Here is a 14107-nt window from a genome sequence, read left to right as displayed (position 1 = left end):
ATAATTAATAATGATGCTTATTTGTTAAGGGTTTATGAGGACCCAGTGCATATTGTGGCATGAATAAATTATGCAGTTACTGTTATATGAATATTGTTTTACTGTTTGCTGACATTATTTATGCTGCTGTTATAATGTACACTATCATTCAAAAGTTTAGGATCAATACGTTTTTTCTTTTTTTTATTCTTTTGAAATAAGTCATTAATGCTCACCAAGGCTGCATTTATTTTAAAAATATAACCCCTAAACTATAACCTTGAGATTACCCTCCTCTTGTGTACTATAAAATGGAACTCTCCATCTGCTGCTGTTTAATACAGCGCAATAAATTCCTTTTCTTGATTACAGTTAAGTCTATTAAATTTGCATCTTTTCCTATGTGTTTGAATAAATAAGCCACTACCAACAACCTAATTTATTTCGTTTCCTAAAGTAGTTTCAAATGCAGGTTCATCAATTAGAGTTGTGCTCTCACTGTGCATACAAGGCTGTACCAGCATCTGAGAACTCAGGATAAAAGCAGTTGATGGAATCATCAGTTGCCTCCAGTGAGAGGTGATATCCACGTTCCTCTATAACAGTTATTATTATAGATGCTGGACAAAGAAAAATATGAGCAATCAATTAATCAGCTGGCTTATTTAACTCACATATAAAACCTCACAGCAATGCACTAACATTAAGATTCTTAGTTGAAAATGAATTTAAAATTATAAATGAGACTTCTTGGAAAAATAACTTTCGTCATTATACTATTATACTAATCAGTTTCGTCATTATACTATTATACTATGCTCATCTCTAAGTTAGAGTGACTTTTCAATAACATCTAGACTAAAAAATGGTTTCAATAAAATAACAATACATATTATGCATATCAAAATAAATGTACTGTTTTTCAGAAAATGTTCATATAAAGAGGAACTTCATTGCATTTTCATGTAAGAGAGCATTCCTATTAACACATTTGTTACATGAGATGTGTTAAATACCCCAGTACTGGTGGATAGGAAAGAAAAGCTACTTTGAACAATTTTATTAATGCACCGATAACAAAGGCACTGTCACTTCTAAGAAAAATGCAAAAGTAAATATGTGTTTAATGCATACATTTTGCACTTCTAGAAAATGCAAATGCAATTGCATTTGAATTCTGACCACAATATGCTGTAATACACAGCAAGCTTGTTTTCCAGTTGTGCACATCAGTCTGGATTTCTCCACATGAATCTCATCACACCTAGGCAGGGTGTGTGCCTCATCAGCTGTAACCACAAGCTCATTTATGTCAATATATCATCCATCATCAGCTACCGTTTACATTCAATCCAATTAAACCTGGATCATTTCATGTGCACACAGCGTTTTTTTACTTGTCAAATATGCTGTTAATGGTAAACTGATCTGTTAAATTCATAGTTTCTTGTTAAATTTTGGAGGCAGAAATTTCAGTGCAATCCATACTCATAGATGTTTCACAATTCCATGACAGCTCAAAAAGATGTTTCTGAACACCACAAATTTGCTGAAACCTCACCCAAGCATTTTGTAATATGTACTGTAGATTCAAGAGAAATGGGACGTGACATGAAGCTTGACACATCTGAATATTGTCGCCTGCTAGTGTGAAACGGCTTCAATTGAGTTTTACAGGAAATGTTTGTAAATGGATTATCGAACAAAACACAGAAGCAGGGATAAAACTCTCTCCTCACAGATGGAAGTTAAAAGGAAAAAACACATCTATCAAAGAAAAGTGAGGGGACCTTTTAAAATATGTCAGCATACAGACTTAATAAACAAAGACGGAACCTCAGAACAGGATGGAAAAGAAATAACCATAAAAACACAGTTCTGTTAAAAAGCAGCAATATTCAACATATTGATGTGGGTAGCAAAGTTTGCACTGGAAGTTTACAGACACAGTAACACATGATTTAAGTGTAAAAGGTTCTTACTTTCTATCTTTGAATGGATTGCAGATTAGAAAGTATAAAAAAAAAAAACTAAACAAAAACAAACCCTCCAGATTAAAAAATACTGATGGTTACTTGCACCATAACATCTCTCCAACATCTCTCATTCTTGTACTTTATAGTTCCACTTTTAAAAGTTTAACAAATATCAGCCACATTATTTCTGAGTCTGATATTGAAAGCTAGATATATAAATGAATAAGTGAAGCATTCAAAATTGATTACGGACTTCCCTATTCATTCATGGCACAAATAAATGATGTATGAGGAAAAGTTCTGTGAAATTGAAAATAAATCTTTCATTCAAGTCGTCTCAAACATTCATGCCTGTGCAGGTTTGTTTGGAAATAAAACATTTTAATTGTCCCAATGAAATGTATTTATTTGGTGGCCCAAAGCCAAGGGTTATGAGATTTTACACCTTTTGGGGTTATAACACAGATTCCAATTACAAGATGCCCTCCCGTGTTGTTTTCAATTGAGAAAGAAAACTGGTTCATAAGATTTGTAAATAAATAGCTTGTTATTTTTCCAATGAATTAGGTTTGAACAATCAAAGGACTTCAGAATGTCATGGATGAGATCCATGAATAATTCAGAACATGAAGATTATGCATGGCAACTGAAGGTAACCATATGTTGCTACAATCGGATTAGCATTGCTAAATATTCCAAAACATACACCTCATAGATTGAAACATCTCCAGCGCATAAAGCAATGCACTGATTAGTCTTGAGTCTCCAGTTATACCCAGGGGTAAACATCGTCTAAATCCCCGCCTTTGTACATGGATGATTTTTTATTCACAAAGAACCACATTCAGTGGCCCTGTGTTAAAAGTAATTACAGCATTTTTCTATTTTCAAGTTTTTTTGAACTGTGAATAGAGCTCTTTGAAGCTGAATAAAGAAATGTCATCTTAGCCAAAATGACAAAAATAAGTATACTCTATTTCACAAGCTACTCCGTCTCAACAGAAACCTATTACATACTTGTCAGCACCTGTTTTTCAAAGCTTATTTTCTGTAGTCATATAAAATAGAATGCTATATTTATTTATTTTAAAATGACTTTGAACTAACTGGTCCTATTTTATGTATATATTGTTCATTGCACTACTTAAACGTACCTAATATTTTTAATATTTAAACTCGGTCATAAGCTTTATTGTACAAATAAAGTGATATTTTTTCTTACCTAAAAATGCGATCAGATGGCTGCTCTCCCATCACCAAGTCAAAGCCACGTTGGAAAATTGTGTAGGGCCATGGGCTGCAAAACAGAAAGGGGAGAAAATCAAAAACAAAACAAATAATTCCTGCTTTAAAAACTGTACATCACACTATAGACTCTTCATTCATTGTTAAACAGCTCCAGTCTTCACTAAAGCCACGTGACCTTTAAAATTGAATGACTTTGTGATGAAAACATAACCATCTTATAAAAGGGAGTTCCTTTGTGAACTCACATCAAACCAATTATGTTCCCAATATGAATATCACAGAAATTCAACTAGCAGATGTTGTTTGTAAAAACTGTGACCTGACAGAAGCATCTCCGTCAGTCAATGTCATACAGACATGAGCTTGACTTCGTGTGTGTTTATCCAAAGCTCTATGTGAACTGATGGAGATTCATGCAGAGAGGGAGCTTTGGGGACAGAGGCTGTCACTGCAGTATAAGAGAAAAGACAAGGAGCTGATGTCTTTCTAAATAAGCTGTTACTCACAGCAAAAGAGCAGTCACAGTCTGGTTAGACTTCACACCACAGATCACCTACTGCTGCATAAACAACAACACACAAGAGAACCAAAAGCAGGAGCATTCTGAGAATCCATTACACAGAAAAACTAAAATAATAAAACAATAAAATAAAAAAAAATAAAAACACTTATAAAAAAAAAACCAAATTTAATCAAAACTGATGTTTGACAGTATAATTCACCTTGACAAGGTAAACGATAAGTTATCATTTTTAGGGTGAACTATTCCCTTAATATATAAAATGAGGAATAAGAAGCTATGAACATTTGCAGGAATGGGTTTAGGAAATATCTTGGCACTTTGAAACTTTAAAAAGCACTTGGCAATGGACTTTCTTTCTCCACCACTAAGTGTTAGAGTCAATTATAAACTGTTCACACCTTCACAGCATGGCACAAAAGGAGCAAGCACATCCACCACTATTCCACTCCCCTAAGGCAATCTTCCTGATTGTTCCAATTTGAATTCTAATCATCGAATCCATCTCACCAACCATCATCACTCCCATCTCCCTCCCAATTAAAATGCCAAGGATTTCCTCACCTCCAAGTCTTAATCAAACTGCTCCAGAGCGACAGCCTCAAACCCAGATGAGCATGTGAAACTCTCCTCAGGGAGGGTCTAATTAACTTTAAACATCTTAAATACAAGTCTTTCCGGGATTAGAAACTTGTGCTCCTAACATTTGACTAACATTCCTAACAAGTGTTTTGACTGCAAAGTAGCAAAACACCCTTTTATTTTGTGCCATTCTCTAATAGTATCTGTGCTTCATCCATCTGTTGACTTAAGAGGTAGCAGGTTAAGTACACTCACACTTTTACCTCAGATTAATGATACAATCTGTTCAGATGCCGTTAATATTATATTCAGTCCCCTTCAAAAATATGAGGGCAACAACAAAAGTTTTGAAACTAAAAGAATTTCAGCAGAATTTCAAAATAGTTATTTCTCTTTGATCATTTTAACAGCAGCACTTGGATGTGAGGCATGCAAGACACATCATTTCTTAAGCATGTAACGCAATATACTGAAACGTAAATCACTGTCATGCAAATCTAAAATGACCCAGAGCTTCGCTGTGCTAATCCCTTTTCCAATTCCAGAGGAAGAGCATCATGCAAAAAAAGCTAATTAATTCAAACAAGTCAATTTAATTTCCCTACAGTGCATAACCTGGCTGGCTATCGGCAATGGAGACGTTTTTACTACAGATAAGAAGCATGGCCAACTTCAAGGTGGCAGATCCCTGTTTGTATGGTATGGTACTCACCCCTGATTTGGGCCCCATTCATTGCGAATACATAGATGCTTGTGAACAGGGTCCTTCATGTAGCCATCGAAACAGAGACATTCTCCTGCAAGCAGACGTAAATTACATTAAACCATCACTGATAATAAGAGAAAAACATTATTAGTATTATACAGCTGTGCTTGTCATGTGTCCCTGCAGAACGTCAGTTAGGATGGTATCAGCTTTCTGCCAAAATACCATTGTTACTACTGTAAAATCATCATAAATAACAAAGGGACTTCCTTCAAACACTGTAAATAACTATTCAAAAAAAAAAAAAAAAAAAAGGATGGGAGCCTCACTTTTTTTCCCAGCAACTTGCTGACTCCATGTCAATTAAAGAACTGAAGAAAGACTTGTCCTTAACTTTTAAAAATGTGCCTAGAGACACTTCAGTTTTATTCCATTCTTTTGTGATCTAGCTAGTTTTAATCCTTCCATCCAACTAGTTTTTAAATGTAGAGAAACACCTTTTATGAAGCTTTCAGAATAGTTTTAATTTTTTAATGACAATTGTGGCTAATATTCTCTCTATAATAATTTAGTTTTATTTGATCAACAGTCACTGTAGCAGTCACTTTTATTTTTTCCTCAAAAATAAATAAATAAATAAAGTTAAAATAATAAAACTTATTTTGTTTAATTTTTAGAACATTCACAACCCCAGATATGTTTTATTAATAATTGATCATACTACATTATACTGTGTCCAGTACAATTTGTGTGTGTGTATGGTAGACCTCTGAAATAAAAAGGCAAAGTCACTTCTCTGTGTTTGTCTGTTCTTCTTTTTGTTCAAGTTAAATTTTTCTTCCAGCTCTGTTTGATATTTTCAGTTTGGGGGCATATGGAACATAATTCACCTTAAATTATCAAAAAATGTATTTATATATTTAAACATATATAAACAAAATCATACATTATATAAATACATTAAAAAAAAAGACATCAAGTTTACACATTTTCACATTGCTTCAAATATAATATTTATAATAGTATAAAAGTATATCATCTTATCTTCAGATCATTAGTCAACAAATTCTAAGTAAATGCAAGTAGGATGATAGTCACAAACCCAGAGGTGCACCTTTCATTTAACTGAGCTGACTCACAGACCATTGCGTTTTTTAAGGCTATTTCAAGGTCATTTAGATGCAGGAACTTATGTTTTCTGAACCACTGACTTGTTTACTTTTAGTCCATTTCCACCAGTTTAACCCATTCAGACTAAGGTGTGAAGCAGCTGTGAACATGACATACCGATTTTAACCCTCTATGGAGTCGTTTGGCTTCTCACGTACTTTGCCATTACCCCCTCGCACTGTCACCATACTCCGATCTGTAGTCTAATCGTCTCTCTCTATGACAGATATTAATTCACCCCCTTCAGGGTCAAGTGAAAATGACCTCATTGTCATGTTTAAATTAATATGGTGATTCTCCAGACGTACTGTTGTGACTGTGTTGAAGCATATATGCAGGCACAGCAGATTCCCTGTGTCAGCCCTCTTCAGTAGTGCTCATGGCTCAGACAAGTCTAATCACTCTGAGCTCAGCTGATCAGTCTTGTCAGGCCAAACCACAGGCATGTCGGTCATGATTTGGGTTCATTCGACTGAAAAGGCTGCACCCTAAGCAGGACATGTATGAGCAGACTGATGCAAATACAGAGGGGGCACAGATCAAGGAAAAACAGAGCTGGCAAACAGAAACAATTGTGTTATGAGTGGGAGGACAATATATGGACAAGGCTAAGGAAAACACTTGCTGACAACCTGCACAGTAGGAGTCATCAATACACTTGGACAATGTCAGTGATTACGTTGACTTCCCAGAGCTCTGCTAATGCAATACAAGTGACCTTAAAGTCTGCTTTATGCAGACTAATATTGCATTTGCAACACAGATTCTCTTAAAAAAAATATAAAAAACAATTCTTTAACAAATGTATGGTGTAAACGATTTTTTTTTCTCCATTTTTTTAAGACATTAAAAGGGATTCTACAATACTAAATTAATCAATTATGAGATAAATACACAGTTGCTGTTGCTGTATTAGCAGTTAACTTTTCTCTTTTTAAACTTTTGCTAAATATATTAAGATTTTTACAGCAAATGTATCATTTTATTCAGCAAGGAACCAATGAATTCAAAAGTAACTGTAAAGACATTTACAAAATTACATACAAAATATTTCTATTTCAATAAATGCTGTTCTTTTGAACTTTCTATTCATCACAGAATCCAGCTTCCACAACAATATTAAGCAGCACAACTGTTTTAAAAATGATAATAGTAAGAAATAAGCATATTAAAACGATTTCTGATGGATCATGTGACACTGAAGACTAGAGTAGTGGCTGCTGAAAAATCAGCTTTGTCATTGCAGGAATAAATTACATTTAAAATATATTAAAATAGAAAATTACTTTAAATTGTAATATTATTTCACAGTATTTCTGTTTTAATAAATGCATATACAGTATATGTATGCATAAAAATCATATATATATATACATATGTGTGTGTGTGTGTGTGTGTGTGTGTGTGTGTGTGTGTGTGTGTGTGTGTGTGTGTGTGTGTGTGTGTGTGTGTCGGTCATAAACACTTTATTTGATCTATTATTGATCATTAGCACATTTTGGCAGGCCAAGAATAAGGTCTAGCACTGCAATTATTTCCATAGTTAACTGTTTTAGCTTTGCCAAGGTAATTTGTAAAACTGAAATTAAACTTGTACCGTAGGTAATAATAGCATTTTTATCAATTCAAATGAGATGCAGGGAGCCTTTATGACTCTGGGTGGTAAATTACAATTTTGCCAGGAAACGTACCCAGTGGCTTTGTGATTGACTGATCATTGAGGATATCCAGCAGGCGCTCAGCCAGTAGTGTATGCATAAGAAATACATACCTTGTTAATTTATCTCTTCATATATGCTGTAAATGTGGAAGAATTGATAATAAAGCAGACTTGACTTGACAGAATATATGCAGAAGCAGATTTGTTCCTATACAGAGTAAGGCATAAGAGGTCAAAACCCATACTCTATCATTTATAGCCTACTATTTATTGAGCATTGTAGATGTTTGTCTTTTTTTTTGGGGGGGGGGGGGGGCGGGGGCTGGGGGGGCATTCTCTTTGGTATCGTTGCAAATGTTGCTAATTAAGAACCCAACAGGAAGTATTAAAAAAAAAAAAAAAAAGTCAAACTTTTAAGCTGTTAAAATCAAAATTGTATGTGGACCTACTCCAATGTTCATTAATTTATTTCCTGGGGTGTTACATCTCTACATGACAGAAAGAGATTTGAAGCATTAAAAAGCATAAAAAAAACCGTCAAAACTTTACTTATTTATATGTACACAGCATATGGGAACAACATGTCAAAATCACTTAATACCTTGAAACTGTACTGCGGTCCTGCATGGTGACATGCTGTACTCCATCTGAACTGTTTTGCAAATCTTTAATTATAATTCATTATTGTGCATGTCGGTTCCAAAACATGGTGATGAAATTTATAATTTTTAACATAAAAGAACAACAACACATGTATATCCAACTACCCTTCTGCATTTTAGCATATAATATCCAGAATGAATTTTTTAAATACTTTTTACCAGTCAATTTAACATCAACCTATCATGTGAAAAAGGTGAACAACGTGCAATACCAGAGAAATGCCTATAAAGTAAATGTATTATTGTTCATTTTTTTTATATACCTGGGTGCATGAAGACTAGGCAGCTATATATTTTGATTGAGATATCTGGAAATTTTTTATTTTGCATTAACTTGACAGTACATCCTATTTTTCTAAGCACTTTATTTGTTAAATCTATATATTAAATTAATTTGTCCAGAAATACAAATTAACTTTTTCAAATACAGCAAATGCTGTCCAAATAAATAAATTAATTAATAAATACACTTTGTTCATGTTCAACTATTCTTCGGCATTTCAGCATGTAAAAAACTAAAACTAATTATTTCAACAACTTTGTCCAATCTATCGAATACTAACTTACCTATTATGGGTAAAGGCAAACAAAGTATATGTTGGCTTTAAGTGCCCTATACAAAATACTGCTGACTTCTCCAGTGTTAAAAAAAAATCACTACTATTGGATTTAGACAGAGAAAGTGACTATGTGGAATTACTTATTAATGAAGTTTTTAAGTCCCAAGTAATTCCTCTCTTTCCGCAACCACAGACAGCATCTGTAGGGGATCTATTATTTAGTCAAATTAAGGAAATGAAAGTGCAAGGATCAGGTAGCCTGAGACACAACATCATGTATTCTTGTTTAATAAATGTCCCCTGAAGCCTGATGGGAATGAGGGAGGTGAAAAGGGTCTCCGAGAGGCCTGTTATCAGTCCGATTCTCATCTCGGCTTTTACACATCCTCTGTGCCTCTGATTCACAATCTTTTTTAAAGTGCACACAACTCCAGTTATTGTCGCTACACATCCCAGCTTTAATCAGTATCTCCCTCTCCTGTTTGATTGAGACAGTCTTACAGTTTCCCATGAATATCCTCCGCCACGAAGTCTATCCCCTCACCCCCCACACCGACAGCACAATGCAATTATTGAACAGTGGCAGTACCAAGGCCTCATGCTTTAGATTTCATTCTGAGGAAAGCAAGGCAAGTTCCCAGCGGTCCAACTTTGATTCATTTAGGGTTGGAAGATGCACTTTTCCAGTGAAGCTCCTCTTTTTAGTTATGGATGCAAACAGGATGAATGATTACAACATTGGACTGATTCCTGCTGCAGATGATTGGGAAAATAGCTATAATGTGAATGTATTTCTATTCATTTTGATGTAACTGTGTGTCTGTTGACTATGTTTTGCATGACTGAAACAACTATAAAACTGAAAAGATCAATCTCAGCTAACAAAGTTGCAGTCTTCTGTGGTATTTATTTGTATAGCAATAAATATTGTTCTATACAGTAAATATGACGTGACGTAGCCAAGTATGGTGTCCCATACTTGGAATTTGTGCTCTGCATTTAACCCATCCAAGTGCACACATACAGCAGTTGGGGGATTCTTGCTCAAGGGTCTCACCTCAGTCATGGTATTGAGGGTGGAAGAGAGTGCTGTTCATTCACTGCCCCGCACCTACAATCCCTGCTGGTACCAAGACTCAAACCCACAACCTTTGGGTTACAAGTCCAACTCTCTAACCATTAAGCCAAGACGGCCCTATTGTCTAAACACAACTGTCCTTGTGGCACACAGTAAAGATATTCCTGCGAAAATTTGCAAATTAAATGACACTAACATACAAATTACAATATGCAAGTCAAACTTACAGTATGTGCAATATGCAATAACTAATTATGTGCAATTCTGCCGCTAGTCTGTGTTGACTAGTCATGAATCACATTACCTTTGTTGCACTTTTTCTAAAACTGCCCACAAACTGTATAAGAGTAAGTGCATGACATTAGCTTTATATGGTGAAATTAAATGAAAGTGAAGACAAAGTGAAACTGGACCATTTTGCATTCAGAAAGCACATTATAAGCAAACTGTAAAGATCTTAGATGGTCTAAGTTCATCTGGAGGGTTAACATATAACTCAACGTTCCTGGATCTAATCAAGTATAACCTAGAAAATGAATGAATCCCTGGCTCAGAATATCCTGAAGTTAAGGCATTCTATTTGATCTGTGCTTTGCCTAATTTATGTCTCAGCCAAGAAAAAAAAAAAAAAAAAAAAAAAAAAAATAGATATATATATATATATATATATATATATATATATATATATATATATATATATATATATATATATATCCAGGTCACTCAAGCTGTATAAACCCAAGTCTTACATTACAAAGATTCATTGCCAAGCATTACTGTCCTCACAGCTCTCGCTCAATTAAGCTTTCATTACTTAATACTGTTCACTCAAGAGAGACACCTTCAGAGAAATCTGCAAATGAAACGACATATGAATCAGAGCTAAGCCTCTCTCTCCTGTCCCTCCTGCTCTTTAAAGAAGGCTGTGTTACAACTGCAGTTCAGTGAACACATTGATTTTACACAGTGGAGGGGAAGGACATTCATTCACTAGGGCGAAGGGGTGGGGAGAAAAAAGATTATTTTATGATTAATTAGGCAAAGACAAAAAAAAAAAAAAAAATTGTGCAAATTGATAGTTCACTCAAACATGAAACTCACATGTCATTTTAAACCATTGTGAATTTCTTTCATCTGTGGAACACAAAATAAGAATGTGAAGAATGTTTCAACTTTTGTACAATAAAATCAGTGGGGACCAAAACAACATTGTACTCCACTGGTTTTCATTGTATGGACAAAAATACAACATTTTACAAAATATCTTCTCTTGTATTCCACAGAGGAAAAAAAAAGTTTAGAAGACATGAAGGTGACTTTTGTGATGATTTTGAGATGACTTTTCTGATTCTCAGATGAACTATCCTAAGTATGTCCCTCAGAGTGTGTGTTGCTCCTGGTGTCAGACTTTCTACATGAGCTGTGTGAAGTACAGAATCATGTCAGGGTGGTGTTGTACCTGTATCTGGGTCACATTGGTGCTCACAGGGGTCCAAGAGACGGCGGCCACACAGATCATTGACCCAGGGGCCACTGGCATTCTGCTGGTAGTACAGCAGCACCTGGGCTGGGTTCAGCCAATCAGATGCATCCATCTGGCTGCCCTGAAGCAGAACAAATCTGGAGCCTGAAAGAGAAGAATCAGAGAGGACATCTGTTAAAAGTTACATCAAATCAATTAGTGAACTCTGAAATGACCACAGTAACATAAACAGCCAATTTTTGTTGGTGTTCATAATATGAAACATAAACTGAAAGCTACAAATAGACTCTATATGTAACTGTGGTACAAAAAAAATGTTAAGATTCATTCACTGATTGGCTAAAGTGACTGTTTCACCTGGTTTTCATCTTTTTGTGTGTTATAAGTGAATTACTGATTCATTTATTCAGCTGATTTGTTAACCGAAACCACTCTAATTGTTCGCTATATGATTTGTGCGTCAAATCAACAGTATACTTAAGAGACTCAAGAAAGAGTGTTTAAGCAGCATGATTGTTTTTACCCCACAACTGTTATGCATAAAACTGTTTTGGACTTTTTAAAGCAAAGCAAAATCCTTATAGCTGAAATTGTATGCATTGTATGCATTTTTCTATGTTTAATATGTCAGGCACAGCTGTGGATAAGATAGAACAGTAATGATAAAACATCTCAATGGACAGTGTGATGTATTCTGAATTATCCCTCTGAATATTTCAAAACCATGAAAGCCACATAGAACGGAATTCATTCTTCAAAAAATCAAGTCTTATCAGATCTGCTTTGACATCAAGTTTTACCCTGTAATACTGTTAGACAGTTATAGACACATCTTAAATCTGATTTTTACAATTCAAAAGGCGAACTGTGAATCCTTCAAGTCTCCTCTTTTCAGATTTCTTCCACTTAGACATCTATGTGAATGTTAATCTACCCTAAAGCACCAGACCCCATAGAAAAGAGCTCTGCATGAAAGAAAAAATGACAGATGAGCAAAGTCAGTTATAATCCATCATATCACCCAAACTCTAGAACTGACAGCTGAAATGCCAATGAGCTGAAAGGAAGATAGAGAGGAAGAGCAAGAGAAAAGAGAAAAGAGAGTAAGAGAGAGAGAGAGAGGCCTGTAGTCTTGGACTGCAGGTGCAACATTGAAATTCAATAACAAGCTCATCCAACACAAACATAACTTAGGTCCAAAGCACAAACAGAGGACCCTTGGGGAAAGCGGCTATTTGTTGTTTACAGTTGGGTACATGTGTGTTTCTGGGAGTGCAGTTCTAGGGTGTAACTAACTCAAAGTAGCGCTACTAAATTAAAAAAAAAAGAAAAAAAAATATATTGTACTAATTAATAGCGTGACAACAGCTCAGTTGTTTTCAAAATAATGTTGCTTTTTCCAGTCACTAGCTACTTTTAGCTAGTAGCTAGTACTTTTCCAGTCACTGTTACTCAAGTAGCAGTGTAGCTTGACAAAATGCTACCGTACATCACAGTTTTCTCATCTCTCACACACAGACAAGCTGGCTAAGGAAATAATCAATCAATAGTCTTTTCTCCCATTCAAACTCTCAATTGAATCAGTCTGTATGGATTCAGTGATTCGTGTACTGATGGTTCAATAATGGTTCATTTCGATTCGAGTCACTTTTGAAGCAAAATTGTTATTTAAACTCTAGTTTTAGTGAACAGGTTTTCATGTTTTGTTAGGTTGTTTATAGTTTTATTTAACCTAAAAATATGAATTGTAGGGTTAAAGGTTGTTTGGATAAGTAACATTTACAAACCCGATTCCAAAAAAGTTGGGACACTGCACAAATTGTGAATAAAAACAGAGTTCAATGATATAGAAGTTTCAAATTTCAATATTTTCAGAATACAACAGATGACATATCAAATGTTTAAACTGAGAAAATGTATCATTTTAAGGGAAAAATAAGTTGATTTTAAATTTCATGGCATCAACGCATCTCAAAAAATTTGGGACAAGGCCATGTTTACCACTGTGTGGCATCCCCTCTTCTTTTTATAACAAACGTCTGGGGACTGAGGAGACAAGTTGCTCAAGTTTAGGAATAGGAATGTTGTCCCATTCTTATCTAATACAGGCTTCTAGTTGCTCAACTGTCTTAGGTCGTCTTTGTTGCATCTTCCGCTTTATGATGTGCCAAATGTTTTCTAAGGGTGAAAGATCTGGACTGCAGGCTGGCCATTTCGGTACCCGGATCCTTCTTCTACGCAGCCATGATGTTGTAATTGATGCAGTATGTGGTCTGGCATTATTATGTTAGAAAATTCAAGGTCTTCCCTGAAAGAGACGACATCTGGATGGGAGCATATGTTGTTCTAGAACTTGGATATACTGTACCTTTCAGCATTGATGGTGCCTTTCCAGATTTGTAAGCTGCCCATGCCACACGCACTCATGCAACCCCATACAATCAGAGATGCAGGCTTCTGAACTGAGTGCTGGGTTTTCCTTG

General features: G+C 35.1%; 1 protein-coding gene across 4 annotated transcripts in view; it reads right to left on the bottom strand.

Moving 5' to 3' along the window:
• Positions 1-14107, bottom strand: part of astn1 (astrotactin 1) — a 584917-nt gene that overhangs the window by 105001 nt on the left and 465809 nt on the right. For all 4 annotated transcript variants that reach the window (XM_042775911.1, XM_042775908.1, XM_042775915.1 and 1 more), the window contains 3 exons: positions 11601-11768; positions 5018-5102; positions 3178-3252 (listed from right to left, as the gene is read on the bottom strand). In XM_042775911.1, the coding sequence (XP_042631845.1) occupies positions 3178-3252; positions 5018-5102; positions 11601-11768 (328 nt within the window). The remainder of the gene's footprint in view (positions 1-3177; positions 3253-5017; positions 5103-11600; positions 11769-14107) is intronic.

Source organism: Cyprinus carpio, chromosome A2, assembly GCF_018340385.1.
Source record: "Cyprinus carpio isolate SPL01 chromosome A2, ASM1834038v1, whole genome shotgun sequence".
NCBI classification, from domain to species: domain Eukaryota; kingdom Metazoa; phylum Chordata; class Actinopteri; order Cypriniformes; family Cyprinidae; genus Cyprinus; species Cyprinus carpio.
Note: the sequence above shows the minus strand (reverse complement) of the source record. Positions and strands in the feature narration are given on the sequence as shown.